Source organism: Pristiophorus japonicus, chromosome 18, assembly GCF_044704955.1.
Source record: "Pristiophorus japonicus isolate sPriJap1 chromosome 18, sPriJap1.hap1, whole genome shotgun sequence".
In the NCBI taxonomy this organism is placed as follows: domain Eukaryota; kingdom Metazoa; phylum Chordata; class Chondrichthyes; family Pristiophoridae; genus Pristiophorus; species Pristiophorus japonicus.
Window position 1 is genome coordinate 71,035,037 of NC_091994.1, and position 23,233 is coordinate 71,058,269.

Consider the following 23,233-nt stretch of genomic DNA (forward strand, 5'->3'; position numbering starts at 1 on the left):
AAGTTATACTGACGAAGGCCATCTGACCATCAGTTGATTTATAGTGGTCTGTGCCCAGATCCAATTGTAGCAAGTAGCATAGTTAGCGTTTGGTGATCCATAAGGAGGGTAAATTTCCTGCTATAGAGGTAGGTGTGCCAGCATTCACATGCGTAGATGCAAACAAGTGCTTCACGTTCCCCTGTAGAGTATTTACGTTCTGCATGAGGCGAAGGCTACTGGGTGTTCCACGCCATCAATCCATTGCGAGAGCACAGCACCCAAGGCGGTGCCTGATGCATCCATACATATGGAGTGGCACTCGGATCAAAGTACGCGAGGATAGGAGAGGATGTGATTTCCTCCTTAAGCGTGGTGAATGCCTGAGCCTGGGAATCTGTCCATTCCCAAGGGACGTCCTTGCACAGCAACTTGTGAAGTGGTTCGGCAATGTGTGTGTAGTGCGGGACAAACCTCAGATAGAAGTTGCAAGTGCCGAGGAATAATGAAAGTTCTTTGACGTTAGTAGCCTCCTGCATTCACTGGATCGCGTCAATGTGACACCTTGTGCTGTAACTCTGTAGCCCAGAAAGTTTATTTCTCCAGCAGCGAATGTACACTTATTGGCATTAAGTGTAATGTTATGTGTAGCAAGTCTAGCCATAACTGCGTGAAGTCGCTGGTCATGTTCTTCCATTGTCCACCCATGGACGATGATATCGTCAAGCAGATTGAGGGCTCCCTCTCTGCCTGTGAGCATAGTAGTGACAATCTTCTGAAATGCACTTGGTGCAGAAGATAGTCCCTAGGGCATGCGTTGATACTGATACAGACCATGCGTTGTGAATGCCGTGAGTGGTTTGCTGTCCCCTGCTAGGGATATTTGCAGGTAACTGTGGCGCATGTCGAGTTTCGTAAAAATGATTGAGCCGTGGAATTCTGAAAACAGTTCATCGATGGTAGGAAGAGGGTACTTGTCAGGGATGGTGGCCTTGTTTACCTCTTTCAGGTGGATGCATAGGCGGATCTCCCCATTTTGACACCAAGCAATGACTAAGTTCGAGATCCAGGGTGAGGAGTCGATGCTGTCAATGATTCCCTGAAATTCGAGTCGCGTTAATTCTGCGGATACTTGGTCACGGACCGCGAATGGGAGACAGCGAAGTCGCTGTGCAGCTGGTTTGACAGAAGGGTCAACGCGGGGACGATGGCAGAATTTTGTTGTCACTCCAAACCCTGTGAAGATTGAGGGATACTGCTTGTCAAAGTCCACCGTGTACACAGGTGTGTCGGTTGGGTTGTAAACTTTGAACCCAAGCTTGTCAAAAAGTCAACACCCCTGAGGCTTCGTCCCTTCGCGACATGAAAGGAAAAGTTCTCCAATGTTATGTCCTTGTAGTATATCGGGACAGATATGACCCCAAGTACCTCAATTTTGGAGTTGGAGTACGCATGTAGAGTGGAAGTTGTGGGCTACAGTTGACAGAGGGTGAAGTGGGTTTTGTACACAGCCTCGCTCAATATGGAGACTTTGGCTCCAAGGTCAATGAGGAGGCAGATGGGCGTGCCGTCAATGTATAGATCACAGTCCTTGAATTTGCCTGAACCGATGTGCAAAATGTCACTAACGGTGTAAACCATACTGGGTTCATCACTGTCGGGGTTGTCCACATGTCGAATATGCTGCAATGAGCAACAGAATTTAGACGCCATGTGAAGCGGTAGCTTTCAACAAACTTGATGGCGGCACCAAGATCGTTAACTCTGTCTGATCCATTCACCTTGGACAAACTAAACACAGCCCTGTCGCCAACCAAACCTGGAAAAGCTGCTGGTCCAGACGGTGTTTACCCAGAATTCTTAAAAGCACTGGGACCCAAAGCGAAGAGATGGTTTCCCCCCTTCTTCTCCAAGTTACTGGTAAAGTTCTATCCAGAAGGAGGCTGAAATAATTGCCCTCATGAAGCAAGGTAAGAATGCTTGTGAAGCCTCCAGCTACTGCCCAATCTCCTTATTTTGCACTTGTTATAACGTGCTGGAGAGGCTACTGCTCCACAGACTAGCCCCCATCAACGAGCCAATCATCCCAAAGGAGAAATCGGGTTTCCGGAGTGGCTGTAACTGCCGAGACCAAGTGGCAGCATGAACAACGCACGTTGAAGCAGGCCTCCAGTGCCAGCCCAAGACCGCGTAGCATCCGTGGAGCTGCCAGCGGCGTATGGCACAGTGTGGAAGCATGAACTGCTTTTCAAGTTCTCCACCATTTTACCCTGCAGAACAACGATCCACCTTCCCAACTCCCTGCTTAGCAACCAACGCTTCCGTGTGTACTCTGGCACCCAGAAGAGCAGACACAGGACATTGAACAACGGACTCCCACAGGGTCCTGTCCTGGCACCCATATTATTCAATGTTTACACCAATGATCTGCCTGAAATAAAGTCCCATTGATGACATTGCCTTGGCCATGCAAGCATGAATCTGTCCATCACCGAGGAGATCCTGACCAGGGATTTACTGAGGATTGAGGCCTACCTCTGCCGATGGCAACTCCGGCCAAACCCGCTAAAGACCGTCACCTCGACATTCCACATCAACACCCATCAAGCAAACTGAGCTTTGAAAGTCTCCTCTTGCAGCGAAGAGGTAAACCGTGCCAAAAACCCTACACACTTAGGAGTCACACTCGACCGCACTCTATCACGTAGACAGCATCTCCAGAACATTGGGAAGAAACTAAAGAGTAGGGTCAACTTCATCCAGAAACTGGCCGGATCCACATGGGGAGCAGATGCTCAAACCCTCCGTACGGCAGCACTTGCCCTGGTGTACTCTACAGCGGAGTACTGCTCTCCGGCTTGGCTATCCAGTCCACATTCAAATCCGTTGATGTCCAGCTGAACTCTACTATGAGAACTATCACCGGTACACTTTTATCGACACCAATACCTTGGCTCCCCGTACTTGCAAAAATCGCATCACCACACCTACGCCGCGAATATGCCGTCTGCAGAGAATACAACCGCTACACCAGCAAAGACATGCTGACCTAGTCCGACTTGAACAACCTACCACCAACCCGTCTCAAATCGAGAAGGTCATTTTGCACTGTCACCGAAGTCCTTCAGCGATTTCTCCTCAGTCTCAATGACCAGTGGCAAAATGCTTGGAAGAACTGCGACATACGGAATGGATTCCTTCTCGAGGACTCCACAGTACAACCTGAAGGATCAAACCTTCCTCGCAAACAGTGGTCAATCATCAACGGCCTCAGAACCGGTCACGGGTCGATGCTGCCACCTTCTCCATCGGTGGAAAATTAAAGCATCCCCATCGTGCGACTGTGGAGCTCCTAATTAGACCCTGGAGCACATCATCGAGCACTGCCCTCACAGGGAATTTGCAGGCAGCCGACAAGATATCCACACTGTTACACCGGAAGCTTTGGCCGGGATATCCAACTCGGATATTGATATTTAATTAATTTTTTGTTACTAACTTATGAAAGAAGAAGAAGATGATTAAAAGTAGAGCAAGGCTGTTCAGGGGTGATGTCAGGAAGCACGTCTTCACAAAAAGGCTCGGGGAAATCTGGAACTATCCCCCCAAACGCCACAATCCAATTGAATGGCAGAACAGGCTCGTGGGGCTGAATAGCCGCCTCCTGTTCCAATGTTCCTAGGGAAGCAAAGAATTGTGGAAGGGGAATCAAACTTTTACCAAAGTTTGGTAAAACGGCCCAATTCACAGAGAATTCACTGTGTTCACAAGCGTGATTGCTACTGTACGCTACAGAAAGAGCAGTGTTACTCCCCTCCTGCTCGTCCCCCTCGCCCCACACCCCACCTTCTCGCGCGCTTTGCCAGAGAATAAGAGGGAGAAATGCAGCTTAGATTTTTCTGATCGGCCTCATTGAAACTCCATTTAAAGTCCAAATCAGTCGTAGGAAAGGTTATGGCTCCTTTCGGGAGCTTACCTTCCACCAGTAAGAAGAAGCCTTTCGGATTCTTGCTCAAAATCCTGATTGCTGCCGCCACCATTTCCTCCAGGGAAGGGTCGGTCGATTTATTTCTCTCCAGCTCGTACTGCAGGTCACCGTGTTCGAACAGGGCTGGGAGACAGAAAGAGGAGCACAGAGTGAGTACAATACATCATTCAGAGACAATGCTGGATTATCCCATTATCTAGAAACAGGGCAATGCTTAACATACAATAGAAACCACTCATGGGAAGGAAACAATAAGAACATAAGAAATAGGAGCAGGAGTAGGCCATATGGCCCCTCGAGCCTGCTCCGCCATTTAATAAGATCATGGCTGATTTGATCATGGACTCAGCTCCACTTCCCCGCCCGCTCCCCATAACCCTCAACTCCTCTATCGTTCAAAAATCTGTCTATCTCCACCTTAAATATATTCAATGACCCAGCCTCCACAGCTCTCTGGGACAGAGAATTCCACAAATTCACGACCCTCTGAGAGAAGAAATTCCTCCTCATTTCCGTTTTAAATGGGCGACCCCTTATTCTGAGACTATGCACCTCAGTTCTACATTCTCCCATGAGGGAGACATCCTCTCTGCATCTACCCTGTCGAACCCCCTCAGAATCTTATACATTCTCCTATGTTATACCATCTATAGAACTCTTAGCCAAGAAATTGAGCCCGTTTATTGCCACCGCTCTCGACCCCCAATTCCCCCACCCTGCTCCCCGGCCTCCTCTCCACAATCACCCACCCTCCTGGCCTCCCCTGATGCATGGCCAAGGGAGCTTAGGGCCCCACGCAGAGGAAGAAAAGTTAACCAGACATCCAGCTGCTGTTCACAATCTAATGGCTCCAACTGGACACGTGTGGGCATCAGAGACACTCAACTGGGATTTCCCCACACAGTTATATTTTCAATGAAGTAGCCTTGTATGTTGGCAGTAACAATGAATGCCTAAACAGTGCAGAGGGGACTCAATTTGGAGGCCAACAACTGCAAGATTTTTTTCTAAAATTAGCTTAGAAAAAAGTTATTTTCTTTAATCCAAGGAAATGACCTGTGCATTAACACTCCAGGATTAAAAAAGGAGGGAGAGAGAAAACATGGAATTATAGACCGGTCAGCCTGATATCGGTAGTGGGTAAAATGATGGAATCAATTATTAAGGATGTCATAGCAGTGCATTTGGAAAGAGGTGACATGATAGGTCCAAGTCAGCATGGATTTGTGAAAGGGAAATCATGCTTGACAAATCTTCTGGAATTTTTTGAGGATGTTTCCAGTAGAGTGGACAAGGGAGAACCAGTTGATGTGGTGTATGGACTTTCAGAAGGCTTTCGACAAGGTCCCACACAAGAAATTAACGTGCAAAGTTAAAGCACATGGGATTGGGGGTAGTGTGCTGACGTGGATTGAAAACTGGTTGGCAGACAGGAAGCAAAGAGTAGGAGTAAATGGCAGGCAGTGACTAGTGGGGTACCGCAAGGTTCTGTGCTGGGGCCCCAGCTGTTTACATTGTACATTAATGATTTAGACGAGGGGATTAAATGTTGTATCTCCAAATTTGCGGATGACACTAAACTGGGGGGAGGATGCTATGAGGCTGCAGAGTGACTTGGATAGGTTAGGTGAGTGGGCAAATGCGTGGCAGATGAAGTATAATGTGGATAAATGTGAGGTTATCCACTTTGGTGGCAAAAACAGAGAGGCAGTCTATTATCTGAATGGTGACAGATTAGGAAAAGGGGAGGTGCAACGAGACCTGGGTGTCATGGTACATCAGTCATTGAAAGTTGGCATGCAGGTAAAGCAGGCGGTTAAGAAAGCAAATGGCATGTTGGCCTTCATCGCGACGGGATTTGAGTACAGGGGCAGGGAGGTGTTGCTACAGTTGTACAGGGCCTTGGTGAGGCCACACCTGGAGTATTGTGTACAGCTTTGGTCTCCTAACTTGAGGAAGGACATTCTTACTATTGAGGAAGTGCAGCGAAGGTTCACCAGACTGATTCCCGGGATGGCGGGACTAGCTTATCAAGAAAGATTGGATCAACTGGGCTTGTATTCACTGGAGTTCAGAAGAATGAGAGGGGATCTCATCGAAACGTTTAAAATTCTGACGGGTTTAGACAGGTTAGATGCAGGAAGAATGTTCCCAATGTTGGGGAAGTCCAGAACCAGGGGTCACAGTCTAAGGATAAGGGGTAAGCCATTTAGGACCGAGATGAGGAGAAACTTCTTCACCCAGAGAGTGGTGAACCTGTGGAATTCTCTACCACAGAAAGTTGTTGAGGCCAATTCACTAAATATATTCAAAAAGGAGTTAGATGTAGTCCTTACTACTAGGGGGATCAAGGGGTATGGCGAGAAAGCAGGAATGGGGTACTGAAGTTGCATGTTCAGCCATGAACTCATTGATTGGCGGTGCAGGCTCGAAGGGCTGAATGGCCTACTCCTGCACCTATTTTCTATGTTTCTCTAAGGGTATTGCAAAGCCCTACCCTGGAGTATGTATTTTATTTGTATTGTGTTTCCCTCTGCTAGTGTATTTAATAAAAGTGGAACAATGGAGGAGGAAGTTCCGGCAAATTTGTGAAGCATTCTATATTTTAGGACAGAAGTGCAGTTTGTTCTGCAATAATACTGTACTGCAAATAAAAACAGAAAATGCTGGAACTACTCAGTGGGTTAGGCAGCATCTGTGGAAAAAGAAACAGAATTAACGTTTCAGGTCGATGACCTTTCATTAGAACTGAAAAATGTTAGAGATGTAACAGATTTTGAGCTATTATGAATTAATGAGGAAGAAAAGGCGAGAGTTTGGGGCCCAGAAGAGGCGAGGGCCCAGGGGCAGTACGGGCCAGCCCACACTGCGCTCTGTGTGCGCACTAGGTCCGTGCAGCAGAGCTGGTCTCCAGTCGTCTTGGTTAATCCTTGCCACTGGACCAAGACCTAGCTCTGTCAAGCCCGTGTGGTGGCTGGTGTACAACGGTCACCCCACGTTAAAAAAATCCACGCACAGGCATCTTCCAACCTTCATGATGTAGTTTGGGACCTGGAATATTAGATCCTTCATTGAAACACCTGTGAACTCATCCTTTTCAGCGTGGAAGCAAATCAGCCTCGTTTCGAGGGACTGCCTATGATGATGATGATGATATCATCTAAAACACACCAACAAGTCCCGCGATTGATGAAGAACTAATTAAGTATGATTCGTCTTTGAAAGCAGATCCCAGAAAAAGAGTTTGGGTCTTCAGGAAAGAAAGGGAAAAGAATTGCCAATGAATGAATGAAGTGGAAACCAATATCTGTGCCAATTAACATCCCAACACTGGACCCCAGTCAAACCGGATTGTGCAAGATAAAAAGTCCACTTACCCATTAAATGCTCCACTTTTGACAGGTCGAGGCTTCTCAGCTGTTCCCTGTTCCAGATATAATGAGCATTCTGAGGAAATGAGAGACTCTATTATTGTATTATCCACACAGAAACAGAAAGAATGTTCCAATTAGATTGGGAGCTGTTTATCCGAGCGATATGTCATCCTGTACCTTTTCTCAAATCTCATCAGTTCAGACCACCAAGCTCGCTCCTCTAAATATTTCAACTAATTCCAGAGATAACACAGACATGGTTTACAGTGTCTGAAGAGACAGCAGCAGAAACCTGCTTCCATATAGCGCCTTAATCATAGAAAAACCTCCCAATGTGCTTCACACAGCGGTAAGGAAAAACAATGCTGTGCCCAAGAAAGAGAGGTTGGAAGGGGTAACCATTAGCGTGCTCAAAGAGGTGGGTATTAAGGAGGGTTTTAAAAGGAGGAGGGGTGGTGGAGGGACTTAAGGAGAGTATTCCAGCAAGTGGGACATAAGCTGCTGAAGGCACGGCCACCAATAGTGGGGCAACGGAATGGGGGAAAATCACAAGGGCCGGGATCAGAGGAATGGGGGGCTTGGAGGTGCTGTAGTGCTGGGGAAAGTTGCTCAGAGATTTTTTATTTATTCAGTCACGGGATGTGGGCATCACTGGCAAGGCCGGCATTTATTGCCCATCCCTAATTGCCCTCGAGGTGGCGGTGAGCCGCTTTCTTGAACCGTTGCAGTCCCGTGTGGTGAAGGTACTCCCACAATGCGGTTAGGGAGGGAGTTCCAGGATTTTTACCCAGCGACGATGAAGGAACGGCGATATATTTCCAAGTCAGGTTGGTGTGTGAGTTGGAGGGGAACTGGGAGGTGATGGTGTTCCCATACACCTGCTGCTCTTGCCCTTCTAGATGGTGCAGGTCGCGGGTTTGGGAGGTGCAGCCGAAGAGAGAGTCAGTGGAAGGATTTAAACATGAGAACGAGAATTTTAAATCTGGCGGACTAGAAGCCAATGAGGATCAACGAGGATGGGGGAACGACGGGTGAGCGGGGTTCAGTGTGGGATAGAATGTAGGCCCAGAGATTTGGATGAGCAGGTTTCTGGAGGATGGGTGGCCGGCCAAGAGCACAGATCTGAAATTTCGCAGTTTCTCTGCACAACAGGTTCACATGGGTGGACACAACATCAACGACAACAGCGCCTTTAACGTAGTAAAATATCTCAAGACGTTTCACACAACCATAATCAAATAAAAGTTGGCACAAGTCAAGGAAAGAGATATTAGGATGGGTGACCAAAAGCAGGTCAAAGTGCTAGGTTTTAAGGAGCGTCTTAAAGACAAAGAGAGAGGTGCCGAGGTTTAGGCAGGAAATTCCAGAGCTTAGGGCCCAGAGAGATAATGGCACGGCCACCAATGGTGGGGCGAAGGAAGTGGATGATGCACAAGAGGCCAGAATTAAAGGAACGCAGAGCTCTCAGATGGTTGTAGGACTGGAGGAGTTTACAGAGATAGGGAGGGGCGAGGCCATGGAGGGCTTTCAACATGAGGATGAGAATTGTAAAATCGAGGCATTTGGAGACGGGGAGCCAATGTAGGTCAGCAAGCACAGGGCTGATGGATGAACGGGACTTGGTGCGAGTTAGGACACAAACTCCAAACCTATGGGCAATTAAAATAAATCCCAATGTCTCTGATTGCATTCAGTGTTGTTTGGTTTTAAAAGCTTGTGTGTTGGACGCAGCAGGACTAATCAAGTTAGAGCTTTGTGGGGCCGAAATTGGCCAACGCCTGAAACGAGGTGCACCGACCAGTTCAGATGTGTTCTGGCCGCCCCAAATTGCCAAAATTCAGCACTTTTTTTTGGAGCGGGGCAGAAGTGGCCTCATCATAGGGGTGGAAGTGGGGGCGGGGCGGAGTAACCGAGGCTATCAGTCATCAGTGCCGCGCTGATGATGTCATCGCACTGACACGTCACAACGCTCCTCCCCTACAGTTAAAGGGGAGGGCCGCTGCAAACTCTGCAGACACTTAAGTGGCAAACACTGGGCCACCAGGGAGGCTTTCGGCTGGGCCAGTGGCCTGGCACCCGAGAAGGGGTGCCAAACTGCCTGCTGGTGGCCCGGCCGAACCCGCGGCCTTACTTGTCGGCCAACCTGGCAGTTGGCTGACAAAAAAATAACATGCTGGCCGCAGCTGTGCGCCCTCCCCTTTAAGGGCAGCCGGGCCGCCATGCCACAGAGAGGGTAACAACGGCAAAAGCTGTCTGGGGCACCGACTGGTGGCAGGGCCGCTCCCGCGGGGCAATACCGGGAAAGGGGCAATTTCCCGAGGGGCAATTACGAGAAGAGGTCCCCGCCAGTCGGTAAGGGGTTGGCGCCTGCACGCTGCGGCGGGAAAACGGGTGGAACGGTCCTGGGCACCGCTCCAAAACTGAGGAAGGACAGTTTCCAAAATGGCGGCCCCTCTGCGGAGACTCGTCGGCCATTCTGCGCCGTCCCACGACCGCTGCTTTCAGGCGGCCAGAGGCCTTATCGGAAGGGGCAATTTCCGCCCCAGTGTGTTTAAAAGAAAAATTGTTTGAACTCAATGGCAAAATTGCAAAAGGAGAAACAGTGAGGTAGAGAGAGCAAGGGGAATTAGATTTGACAAAAAGAAGCTGGTGGGAGGAAAGTGGAGAGTTGGAGGTAAGAGAGAAATGCGGAGAGAGAGAGCGAGACAGAAGAACAACAGATGGTGAAAGGGAATGCGTGTGGAAGCGTGAGAGAGGAAAAAGGGTCAAAAGTTACCCAGCGCTGTGAGTGAGCACACACTTGAATTAATTCCACTTTAATCACTCACTAACTACAGACAGTCGGATACAACTACCAGTGCTTCCATTAAACAGGTTCTCCCAAGTTCACGAGGTTGTCTATCAGACTGAAATAAAAGCTGACCTTGCCCCTTTTTGAATTTTTCCATTCCTCCACCAGGTTCTTTCCATCGAGCCGGGTACCATTGGCTTTCCAGTCGTTCGGATATTCGATATCAGGAGTGTCCCTCGGGAACATGTACTTCCTGCCTCCGCCCATAATCACCTAGGACAGGAAATAGGAACCACTTGAAAGCATGTTACATATGCATTTCGCGTGTACACACACGCACAAACATGCACACAAGCACACAATTTCGCCAACTGGAATTACAATGCTGGATGAATGGTTCTGTAAACCTCTCAGTCTGTTACAACGCGAGGCAACAACCTCAGTTCCCTGCCAAGTGTAAATATTTCAGAAAAACTCACATGCACAGATCAGATAAAGAATTATTTAGCCTTCGTTCAAAAGCTTTAAATTCTCTGGATAATGTGTGACGCTACAGTCTGGGGACCGTGGAGAATGGTTGAAGCTTATTGATGAATGAGATCCGGGGCATACCCTCCACGGAACCTCTCTGCCACTACATCACCAAAGTATCTCACCAATACAGCAAGGATGTGAATTTAATCAGCTCCAGGTGATAGGGAGTCAAGGGTTTTGGGGGGCAGGCAGGGAAGTGGAGTTGAGGCCAAGATCAGATCAGCCATGATCTTATTGAATGGCGGAACAGGCTTGAGGGGCAAATGGCCTACTCCTGCTTCTTAGAGGACGACACCGAGGAATTAGTAATGGGGAACATGGAGATGGCAGAAACTCTGAACAAATATTTTGTATCAGTCTTTACAGTAGAGGACACCAACAATATTCCAATAGTGGATAGTCAAGGGGCTATAGCGGGGGAGGAACTTAACACAATCACAATCACTAAGGAGGTGGTACTCAGTACGATAATGGAACTAAAGGTGGATAAATCCCCTGGACCTGATGGCTTACGTCCTAGGGTCTTAAGAGAAGTAGCGGCAGGAATTCTGGATGCATTGGTTGTACTTGACCAACATTCCTTGGATTCTGGGGAGGTCTCAGCAGATTGGAAAACTGCAAATGTAACACACCTATTTAAAAAAGGAGGCAGACAAAAAGCAGGAAACTATAGACCAGTTAGCCTGATATCTGTGGTTGGGAAAATGTTGGAGTCCATTATTAAAGAAACAGTAGCAGGACATTTGGAAAAGCATAATTCGGTCAGGCAGAGTCAGCATGAATTTATGAAAGGGGAGTTATGTTTGACAAATTTGCTGGAATTCTTTGAGGATGTAACGAACAGGGTGGATAAAGGGGAACCAGTGGATGTGGTGTATTTGGACTTCCAGAAGGCATTTGACAAGGTGCCACATAAAAGGTTACTGTACCAGATAAAAGTTTACGGGGTTGGGGGTAATATATTAGCATGGATAGAGGATTGGCTAACTAACAGAAAACAGAGAGTCGGGATAAATGGTTCATTCTCATCTTGGCAATCAGTAACTAGTGGGGTGCCGCAGGGATCAGTGCTGAGAACCCAACTATTTACAATCTATATTAACGACTTGGAAGAAGGGACCGAGTGTAATGTAGCCAAGTTTGCTGACGATACAAAGATGGGAGGAAAAGCAATGTGTGAGGAGGACACAAAAAAATCTGCAAAAGGACATAGGCAGGCTAAGTGAGTAGGCAAAAAGTTGACAAATGGAGTATAATGTTGGAAAGTGTGAGGTCATGCACTTTGGCAGAAAAAAGCAAAGAGCAAGTTATTATTTAAATGGAGAAGGATTGCAAAGTGCTGCAATAGCGGGAACCTGGGGGCACTTGTGCATGAAACACAAAAGGTTAGTATGCAGGTACAGCAAGTGATCAGGAAGGCCAATGGAATCTTGGCCTTTATTGCAAAGGGGATGGAGTATAAAAGCAGGGATGTCTTGCTACAGTTGTACACAGTATTGGTGAGGCGACACCTGGAAGATGGTGTGCAGTTTTGGTTTCCATATTTACGAAAGCATATACTTGCTTTGGAAGCAGTTCAGAGAAGGTTCACTAGGTTGATTCCGGTGATGAGGGGGTTGACTTATGGGGAGAGGTTGAGTAGGTTGGGCCTCTAATTGGAATTCAGAAGAATGAGAGGTGATCTTATCAAAATGTATAGGATTATGAGGGAACTTGACAGGGTGGATGCAGAGAGAATGTTTCCACTGATAGGGAAGACTAGAACTAGAGGGCATAATCTTAGAATGGGGGGCCATATGACCTAGTCCTGCTCCTATTTCTTTTGTTCTTATGTTCTTATGTGCTCTTTTGGATATCAGTAAAGTGCAATATAAAGTCAGTATCTCTGTAAATGATATTACATAAGAACATAAGAACGTAAGAAATACGAACAGGAGTAGGCCATACGGCTCCTCGAGCCTGCTCTGCCATTCAATAAGATCATGGCTGATCTGATCATGGACTCAGCTCCACTTCCCCGCTCGCTCCCCATAACCCCTTATCCCCATATCGTTTAAGAAACTGTCTATTTCTGTGTTAAATTTATTCAATGTCCCAGTTTCCACAGCTCTCTGAGGCAGTGAATTCCACAGATTTACAATCCTCTGAGAGAGGAAATTTCTCCTTATCTCTGTTTTAAATGGGTGACCCCTTATTCCAAGATCATGCCCTCTAGTTCTAGTCTCCCCCATCAGTGGAAACATCCTCTCTGCATCCACCTTATCAAGCCCCCTCATAATCTTTCGATAAGATCACCTCTCATTCTTCTGAATTCCAATGAGTAGAGACCCAACCTACTCAACCTTCCCTCATAAGTCAAGCCCCTCATCTCCGGAATCAACCTAGTGAACCTTCTTTGAACTGCCTCGAAAGCAAGTATATCCTTTCATAAATATGGAAACCAAAACTGCATGCAATATTCCTGGTGTGTCCTCATCAATTCCTTATACAGCTGTAGCAAGACTTCCCTGCTTTTATACTCCATCCCCTTTGCAATAAAGGCCAAGATACCAGTGGCCTTCCTGATCACTTGCTGTACCTACGTACTATTCTTTTGCGTTTCATGCACAAGTACCCCCAGGTCCCGCTGTACTGCAGCACTTTGCAATCTTTCTCCATTTAAATAATAACTTGCTCTTTGATTCTTTCTGCCAAAGTGCATGACCTCACACTTTCCAACATTATACTCCATCTGCCAAATTTTTGCCCATTCATATTGCAGCCTGTCTGCATGAAAGAACAGCTTTTAATAAGTGGCTGAAAGAAATTCAATAAAGTCCACTCTGGGAAAGGAGCAAGCAGCATTTTAGAATCACAAGACATGGTCAAAGAGTTGCACTCTTCAATTTGAAGGGGAAAATCTGCAATAATACACAAACTCCCTTTGTCCCAGTGACATTGCAAATCGATTGCTTCATTCCCACTCTTTCTTCATTTGCTTTGTGTGTCATTGTCTTTTCCTCAACTACTTCACCAATGGGCCGTGAATCAATAACACAAGCCCAGTGTCAGCTCTGATGCTACTTCAAAACTACAAATGGACCTCGCATTTCATTGTAGACTATTGAATGAGATTGATAAAGCGCACAGTGAGAGGGATAAAGGACACAGTGAGAGGGATAAAGGGCACAGTGGGAGGGATAAAGGGCACAGTGAGTGGATCTGTAACCAGTCATACCATCATGTTGTCCAATCGGAACAGTTCCCAGTCTTGAATTGGACCAACTGTGCAAGAGTGGTTGACTTTTTGGGGGGGGGGCCACGGAGTTTCGGTGGGAGGGGGGAAGGGGTCGGTGAAGACACCAATGGATTAGCAGTCTGCTGGAATGTTTAAAAGAAAAGGTTCAGGAGTAGCCTGCAGGGGTCTCCTTAAGAAAGAAACACTTGCATTTATATAGCGCCTTTCATGACCGCCTGACATCTCAAAGGGCTTTACAGTCAATGAAGAACTTTACATTGTAGTCACTGTTGTAATGCAAAGGACCACAGGTTAGGCCTTTCAGAATAAGAACATAAGAAATAGGAGCAAGGGTTAGCCATTTGGCCCCTCGAGCCTGCTCCGCCATTCAATAAGATCATGGCTGATCTGATCTTGGCCTCAACTCCACTTCCCTGCCTGCTCCCCATAACCCTTGACTTCCCTATAGTTCAAAAATTTGTCTATCTTCACCTTAAATATATTCAATGACCCAGCCTCCACAGCTCACTGGGGTAAAGAATTCTAAAGATTCACGACCCTCTGAGAGAAGAAATTCCTCCTCATCTCCATTTCAAATGAGCAACCCCTTATTCTGAAACTATGCCCCCTAGTTCCAGATACCCCCACAAGGGGAAACATCCTCTCTGCATCTATCCTGTCAAGCCCCCTCAGAATCTTATACGTTTCAATAAGATCACTTTTCATTCTTCCAAACTCCAATGAGTATAGACCCAACCTACTCAACCTTTCTTCATAAGGCAACCCCTTCATCTCAGGAATCAACCTAGTGAACCATCTCTGAACTGTCTCCAGTGCACGTATATCCATCCTTAAATACAGAGATAAAACTGTATGCAGTACTCTAGTTGTGGCCTCACCAATGCCCTGTACGGTTGTAGCAAGACTTCCCTACTTTTATACTCTATCCCCTTTGCAATAAAGACTAACATTCCATTTGCCTTCCTGATTACTTGCTGTACCTGCATGCTAACATTTTGTGTTTCATGTGCAAGGACCCCAGGTCTCTCTGTACTGCAGCACTTTGTAACCTCTCCCCATTTAAATAATAATTTGCTTTTTTATTTTTCCTACCAAAGTGAATAGCCTCACATTTACCACATTATATTCCATCTATCAAATTTTTGCCCACTCACTGAGCCTATCTATATCCCTTTGCAGAATCATTGCGTCCTCCTCACAACTTGCTTTCTCACCTACCTTTGTATCATCGGCAAATTTTGTTACATTACACTCGGTCCCTTCATTCAAGTCATTAATATAGATTATAAATAGTTGAGGCCCCAGCACTGATCCCTGTGGCACCCCACTAGTTACAGTTTGCTAAACTGAAAATGACCCATATATCCCAACGTTCTGTTTTCTGTCCTCTATCCATGCTAATATATTACCCCCAACCCCATGAACTTTTATCTTGTGCCGTAACCTTTTATGTAACACCTTATCGAATGCCTTCTGGAAATCCAAATACACCACATCCATTGGTTCCCCCTTATCCACCCTGCTCGTTACATCCTCAAAGAACTCTCATAAATTTGTCAAACATGATTTTTCTTTCATAAAACCATGCTGACTCTGCTTGACTGCATTCTGATTTTCTGAATATCCTGCTACTGCTTCCTTAATAATGGACCCCAGCATTTTCCCAATGACATCTGTTAGGCTAACTGGTCTACAGTTTCCTGCTTTCTGTCTGCCTCCTTTCTTAAATGGGGCATTACATTTGCGGTTTTCCAATACGCTGGGACCTCCCCAGAATCCAGGGAATTTTGGTAGATTACAACCAATGCATCCACTATCTCTGCAGCCACTTCTTTGAAGACCCTGGAATGCAGGCCATCAGGTCCAGGGGACTTGTTGTAGCTAGCGTGGCGCGCAGGCAGCACCCATTGACGCACCCGCTACCCGGGGCGCAATCACCACCCACTGGCTTTGGCACCACCCAGGAGCCCCATGTAGCACCCAGGGGCCCAAGCAAATGGCGGCAGGGTCCCAGAAGCGGTATACGACCCAGATTTAAATACTGAAACGAGATTCCCGCGTGTTTTGTCCGAGTGAACTAGCCTCTCATCTCGAGGGTCGCCCAAGAATCAAGTTGGGCGGAACCCGGGGAGCCAATGAGTGGGAGATTATGTTTTTAATTTTCATCTGCCCACCACCCCGATTCCCAGCATAAACGCGCCGGTAGACGGACAAAAACCAGCCCCAATATCTCAAAATGCGCAATCCTCACAACACAGGCCCGGCATTAAATGAAATCCCAATTACGGAGAGCCTCGGGAGAACCCACTCCCAAGTAGATTTCATCAATGCTCCCGGTGCCATTGAAGCAGCATTGAATACACTCAGGGAAGCTAAACAGCAAATACACTTGGCAGCCACCCACTTGCAGATGGCATCTATTAAATAACAGGTTTCTTGATCTTTCCACATTTTCAATTCTGCTAAATGACTCACCAGATCGTCCGAACATCAAGAGCTTAGAAATTCAAAGCAGTTTCTTTCTGCCTTCGAGACACTATTTAGTCAGTGATCAGTGGAATAATTATTCTCTCTGTTCAACTGGGCAAAGATGCAATGGTCCTTTGGGAGTATTGCACAGCCAAGATCATAATTTTATAAGCTACCAGGCTTCCAATGCAGTGTTGGCTGTTTCACAAGCCAAGGGGCCCCCGACACACACATACATTAAGGAGAGGGGGTTTAACGTGATTTCGCCACAATACACAGCTGGGAATGCAGGAGAGGAACTTTTAATGTAAAGTATTCCCCTGGTTTGGCAGATCAATATTCCTGGTTGCAGGATTTTTAGACAGGACAGAGAGGGGGGTGAAAAAGAGGTGGGGCGGTACTGATTAAAGAAACTATTACAGCGGTGAGGAGGGATGATATGTTAGAGGGATCATCAAATGAGGCCATATGGGTCAAACTGAAAAATAAAAAAGGGGCAATCACACTGCTGGGCGTTTATTACAGACCCCCAAACAGTGGGAGGGAGATAGAGGAGCAAATATGTAGGCAAATTGCTGTGAAGTCCAAAAACCATAGGGTAAGGGATTTTAACTATCCAAATATTGATTGGGACAAATATAGTGTGAAGGGTATAAAGGGTGCGAAATTCTTGAAATGCATTCAAGACAACTTTTTTAGTCAGTATGTAGCAAGCCCAACATGAGAGGGGGTGGTTTTGAATTTAGTTTTGGGGAATGAAGCTGGGCAGGTTGAAGGGGTATTAGTGGGAGAGCACTTGGGTGCCAGTGACCATAATTCAGTCAGATACAAGTTGGTTATGGATAAGGACAAGGATAGGCCTGGAATAAAAGTCTCGAATTGGGGAAAAGCTAATTTTGCTAAGTTAAGGAGTGATTTGGCCATAGTGAACTGGAAACAGCTACTTGTGGGTAAATCATTGTCGGAACAGTGGGAGGCATTCAAGGAGGAGATCCAGAAGGCTCAGGATCACAGACAGGCTAAGTGAGTGGGCAAAAATTTGGCAGATGGAATATAATGTCAGAAAGTGTGAGGTCATGCACTTTGGCAGAAAGAATCAAAGAGCAAGTTATTATTTAAATGGAGAAAGATTGCAAAGTGCCGCAGGACAGCGGGACCTAGGGGTACTTGTGCATGAAACACAAAAGGAAAGTATGCAGGTACAACAAGTGATCAGGAAGGCCAATGGTATCTTGGCCTTTATTGAAAGGGGATGGAGTATAAAAGCAGGGAAGTCTTGCTACAGCTATATAAGGTATTGGTGAGGCCACACCTGGAATACTGCGTGCAGTTTTGGTTTCCATATTTACGAAAGGATATGCTTGCTTTGGAGGCAGTTCAGAGAAGGTTCACTAGGTTGATTCTGGGGATGAGTGGGTTGACTTATGAGGAAAGGTTGAGTAGGTTGGGCCTCTACTCATTGGACTTCAGAAGGATGAGAGGTGATCTTATCGAAACACAAGATAATGAGGGGGCTTGACAAGGTGGATGCAGAGAGGATGTTTCCACTGATGGGGGAGACTAGAACTAGAGGACATGATCTTAGAATAAGAGGCCGCCCATTTAAAACAGAGATGAGGTGAAATTTTTTCTCTCAGAGGGTTGTAAATCTGTGGAATTCACTGCCTCAGAGAGCTGTGGAGGCTTGGACATTGAATACATTTGAGACAGAAATAGACAATTTCTTAAATGATAAGGGGATAAGGGGTTATGGGGAGCGGGCAGGGAAGTGGAGCTGAGTCCATGATCGGATCAGTCATGATCTTATTGAATGGCGGAGCAGGCTTGAGGAGCTGTACGGCCTACTCCTGCTCCTATTTCTTACGTTCTTATGTGCCCTTAAATAAAAATAATTCTAGAGCCCCTGGATGTCTAGGGATTTACAGGGGAGGATAAAGAAAAAAGGGATGCTTATGTCATATCCCAACGGCTAAATACTTTAGAATCTTTAGAGAAATATAGAGTTAAGAGGCAAAATTAAAAAGGATATTAGGAATGCTTAGAGGGAGCACAATAAATTCTTGGCTGATAAAATTAAGGAAACCCCTAAGATGTTCTATAAATATATTAAGAGTAAGAGGGTAATTAAAGAAAGGGTAGGACCTATTAGAGACCATGAGGGTAATCTTTGTGTAGAGGCAGAAGATGTTGGTAAGGTTCTTAACGAATACTTTGCATCTGTTTTCACAAAGGAAAGGGGCAATGCAGATACTGCTATCGAGGAGGAGTGTGATATTCTGGATGAAATAAATATAGTGAGAGAGGGAATATTAAGGGGTTTAGCAGCTTTGAAAGTAAATAAATCCCAGGCCAGAATGAAATGCATCCCAGGGTGTTGAGCAAAGTAAAAGAGGAAATAGCAGAGGCCTTGACCATCACTTTCCAGTCCTCTTCGGATTTGGGCATGGTGTCAGAGGATTGGAGGACTGTTAATGTTGTTTAAGAAGGGAGAAAGGGATAGGCCGAGTAATTACAGGCCTGTCAGCCTAACCTCAGTGTTGGGAAAATTATTGGAAAAAATCCTGAAAGAGAGGATAAATCTGCATTTGGAAAGGCAAGGATTAATTAGGGACAGTCAGTACGGATTTGTGAAGGAAAAATCGCTTTTGACTAACCTGATTGAATTTTTTGAGGAGGTAACCAATAGGATCGATGAGGAAAGTGCGTATGATGTAGTGTATATGGACTTTAGCAAAGCTTTTGATAAGGTCCCACATGGTAGACTGGTCACGAAGGTTAATGCCCATGGGATCCAGGGCAAAGTGGCAAGTTGGATCCAAAATTGGCTTGGAGGTAGGAAGCAAAGGGTAATGGTTGATGGATGTTTTTGTGACTGGAAGGATGTTTCCAGTGGAGTTCCATAGGGCTCAGTACTGGGGCCCTTGCTTGTTGTGATATATATATATATATCAACGATTTAGAATTGAAAATCGGGAGTATGATTAAAAAGTTTGCAGACGACACTAAAATTGGCTGTGTGGTTGATAATGAAGAGGAAAGTCATGGGCTGCAGGAGGATATCAATCTACTGGTCAGGTGGGCAGAGCAGTGGCAAATGGAATTTAATTCAGAGAAGTGTGAGGTAATGCACTTTGGTAGGGTTAATAAGGAAAGGGTATACACATTAAACAGTTGGCCACTTAATAGTGTCGATGAACAAAGGGATCTTGGAGTGCTTGTCCACAGATCCCTGAAAGTAGCAGGCCAGGTGGATAAGGTGGTTAAGAAGGCATACGGAATGCTTGCCTTTATTGGCTGAGCATAGAATATAAGAGCAGGGAGGTTATGCTTAAAATGTATAATACTTTGGTTAGGTTACATCTGGAGTACTGCATGCAGTTCTGGTTGCCGTATTGTAGAAAGGACGTGATTGCACAAGAGAGGGTGCAGAGATTTACTAGGATGCTGCCTGGAATGGAGAATTTTAGTTATGAGGACATATTGGATAGGCTGGGTTTGTTCCTATTGGAACAGAGGAGGTTGAGGTGCACAAAATATTGAGGGGCCTGGACATAGTGGATAGTAAGGGTCTATTTCCATTGGTGGAGGGGTCTAGTACGAGGAGGCATAGTTTTAAGGTGGTTGTTGGAAGGTTTAGAGGGGATTTGAGGAGGGGGGGGGGCTTCTTTACGCACAGGGTTGTGGGGATCTGGAACTCACTGCCTGGAAGGTGGATGCAGAAACCCTCACCACTTTTAAGAGATGGTTGGATGGGCACTTAAAGTGCCGTAACCTGCAGGGTTACGGACCTAGAGCTGGTCATTGAGATTAGACTGGATAACCTCTTGTTGGCCAGCGTAGATATAATGATAAGTACTGCAGGGAATTGAATACGGCCAGGGTGATCTCCTGGACTAGCTTCGATCGCCTGGATGGGTCGGAGAGGAATTTTCCAAGATTTTTTTTTCCCTAAATTGGCCTGGGTTTTTAAATCTGGTTTTTGCCTCTCCCAGGAGATCACATGGCTCCAGTTGGGGTGGACTGTAGAATTATTCAGTGTAAGGGGCGGACTGTTTGGGCTGGGTGCTCTTTACCTTCTGCCATTGTTCATTGTTCATTGGTTTATATGTAACCTTCAGGGCTGCTGACCACTGACCGATTCGAGACTGCCATTAAAACAGGCAGCGGGAACAAAATGTAAAAACGCTTGTACGATATCTGTTATTCACACTAGCCAAAATCCTCTTCAAAAAAAAAAGTCTGTGACCATGATATACCAGTCGGGTAACAAAGTACACTTTTATACATAGTTGCAAAGGTCTCAGCCACAGCGATATCATAAGAACATAAGAAATAGGAACAGGAGTAGGCCATTCAGCCCTTCGAGCCTGCTCAACCATTCAATAAGATCATGGCTGATCTCCTACCTCAACGTCACTTTCCTGCACTATCCCCTTGATTCCCTTAATATCCAAATCTCTATCGATCTCTGACTGATTTTCAACGACTGAGCCTCCACAGCCCTCTGGAGTAGAGAATTCCAGAGATTCACCATCCTCTGAGTGAAGAGGTTTCTCCTCATCTCAGTCTGAAATGGCCGACCCCTTATTCTGAGTCTGTGACCCCTGGTTCTGGACTCCCCAGCCCGGGGAAACATCCTCCCTGCATCTACACTGTCAAGCCCTGTAAGAATTGTGTATGTTTCAATGAGATCACCTCTTATTCTTCTAAACTCGAGAGAATATAGGCCTAGTCTACTCAATCTCTCCTCACAGGACAATCGTCCCATCCCAGAAATCAGTCTGGTGAACCTTCGTTGCTCTCCCTCTATGGCAAGTATATCCTTCCTTAGGTAAGGAGACCAAAACTGTACACAGTGCTCCGGGTGTGGTCTCACCAGGGCCCTATATAATTGCAGCAAGATATCTTGGGGGAGAAATTCGGGGCATTTGCATCTCCCATTAGTGCTCCCTGTGCGCAAATGACATTTTGCCTGGGCACGGCGCCATTACCAACTCCCGCAAAATTCAGCGGTAGTTTAGCGGCGGCGGTAATTAGTAGAGCCCCATTCCGCTGCACCGATGATAACGACATCATCGCCATGCACAGCGACCCGTTTTCACCCTGTAGCGAAAATTCGGTGTCGGCCTCCTGAAGCTGCCAAGGTTTAATTACTTAGACTAATGCTCGACACTAACCAGGAGTGAACCATGGGCACAGAAACCGCTGGATCGGGCAGAATGTGGGGCAGGCAGTAATCGGGAGTGCTAAAGGGAACAAACGGGAATGGGAGACAAGTGACTCGGCCTAATCAGCTTGACCAGCTTCGCTGGGCAGGCCACATTGTTCGCAAGCCAGACACGAGACTCCCAAAGCAAGTGCTCTACTCGGAACTCCTTCACAGCAAACAAGCCAAAGGTGGGCAGAGGAAACATTACAAGGACACCCTCAAAGCCTCCCTGATAAAAGTGCAACATCCCCACTGACACCTGGGAGTCCCTGGCCAAAGACCGCCCTAAGTGGAGGAAGTGCATCCGGGAGTGTGCTGAGCACCTCGAGTCTCGTCGCCGAGAGCATGCAGAAACCAAGCGCAGGCAGTGGAAGGAGCGTGCGGCAAACCTGTCCCACCCATCTCTTCCCTCAACCACTGTCTGTCTCACCTGTGACAGGGACTGTGATTCTCGTATTGGACTGTTCAGCCACCTAAGCATTCATTAAGAGTGGAAGCAAGTCTTCCTCGATTCCGATGGACTGCCTATGGTGATGATGCCTGGACCTTCCAGGGTGCTGGTCAATCTGACGGCAGCATTCAGCTGGGATGCAAGTCCAGCTACTCTAGAGCAGTGTGCCCACATCTTTCGGGTACCCCTTTCATTAGACTACCAGCTCCACAGCAGTGTTTAATAGGAGTTCAGTTACCTCAATACCAGGAATGTTGTGAATAAGCTGCTGAGCGATGTCTTTACAGCCCTGGTCCAGTGCATCGATCGGCATGTCGGAGTCTGCGTACCAGTCCCTGTTCACGGAATGTGCGTAGGATGCGCTGGGCGTGGCGTGTTGTACCCGCGTCGTGGTTACGATGCCCGTGGATTTACCTGCGGAGAAAAATAAAACAAGAACGGGGATGAGCAGCTGCACAAAATCATCTCTGCGCTCCTTCAATTCTGGCCTCGTGCACTTACCCGATTTTCATCGCTCCTCCATTACCGGCCGTGCCTTCAGCCCTAAACACTGCTTAAACGTCTCCGCCTCGTTACCCCTCTCTCCTCCATTAAGTCTCTCCTTAAAACCTAGCTCTTTGACCAAGCTTTTGGTCACCTGCCCTAATAGCTCACCTGGTTTGATGTAAATTTTTGTCTGATAATGTTCCTGTGAAGCATCTTGGGACAGTTTTACTTCGTTAAAGGCGCTATATGAATGCAAGACGTTGTTGTTGTAGCAATTGCTTTCTTAAAGGCGATGAGTATTTTACTGCTTGGGCGCAACAGCCCAGTCGCATACCTTTCCGATTGAGGAGACCAGAGTGGGGGCCAAGGGGCCTAGCACAGGAATCCACCATGGTTGGAAAGAGTAATATTTAAACAGGATGCTGAACTCATGTATCGAAAGCTAAGAGATTGTAAGATGAGGGGAGGACTGAGCGGAGAAATCCATAGTTTGGATGTCCCGATAACTAATGGGTCAGAGCTCTGAGCCTTGTTAAAGGCAGCGAGGAGAAAGAGTGAGGAATGATGTATCTGAATCGTCGAAGCAATATTGCAAGATTTCTATACGCACATAAAAACATACCTTAAATACGAACAAACGAAATAACTTTTATATAGCGCCTTTCATGACCACACAGGATGTACAAAACACTTTACAGCCAATGAAGTACTTTT

General features: G+C 46.5%; 1 protein-coding gene across 2 annotated transcripts in view; it reads right to left on the bottom strand.

Moving 5' to 3' along the window:
* The window catches only part of alpl (alkaline phosphatase, biomineralization associated), a 119,641-nt gene that overhangs the window by 22,543 nt on the left and 73,865 nt on the right, over nt 1-23,233 (bottom strand). For both annotated transcript variants that reach the window (XM_070860113.1, XM_070860112.1), the window contains 4 exons: nt 22,272-22,447; nt 10,265-10,405; nt 7,345-7,414; nt 3,956-4,090 (listed from right to left, as the gene is read on the bottom strand). In XM_070860113.1, the coding sequence (XP_070716214.1) occupies nt 3,956-4,090; nt 7,345-7,414; nt 10,265-10,405; nt 22,272-22,447 (522 nt within the window). The remainder of the gene's footprint in view (nt 1-3,955; nt 4,091-7,344; nt 7,415-10,264; nt 10,406-22,271; nt 22,448-23,233) is intronic.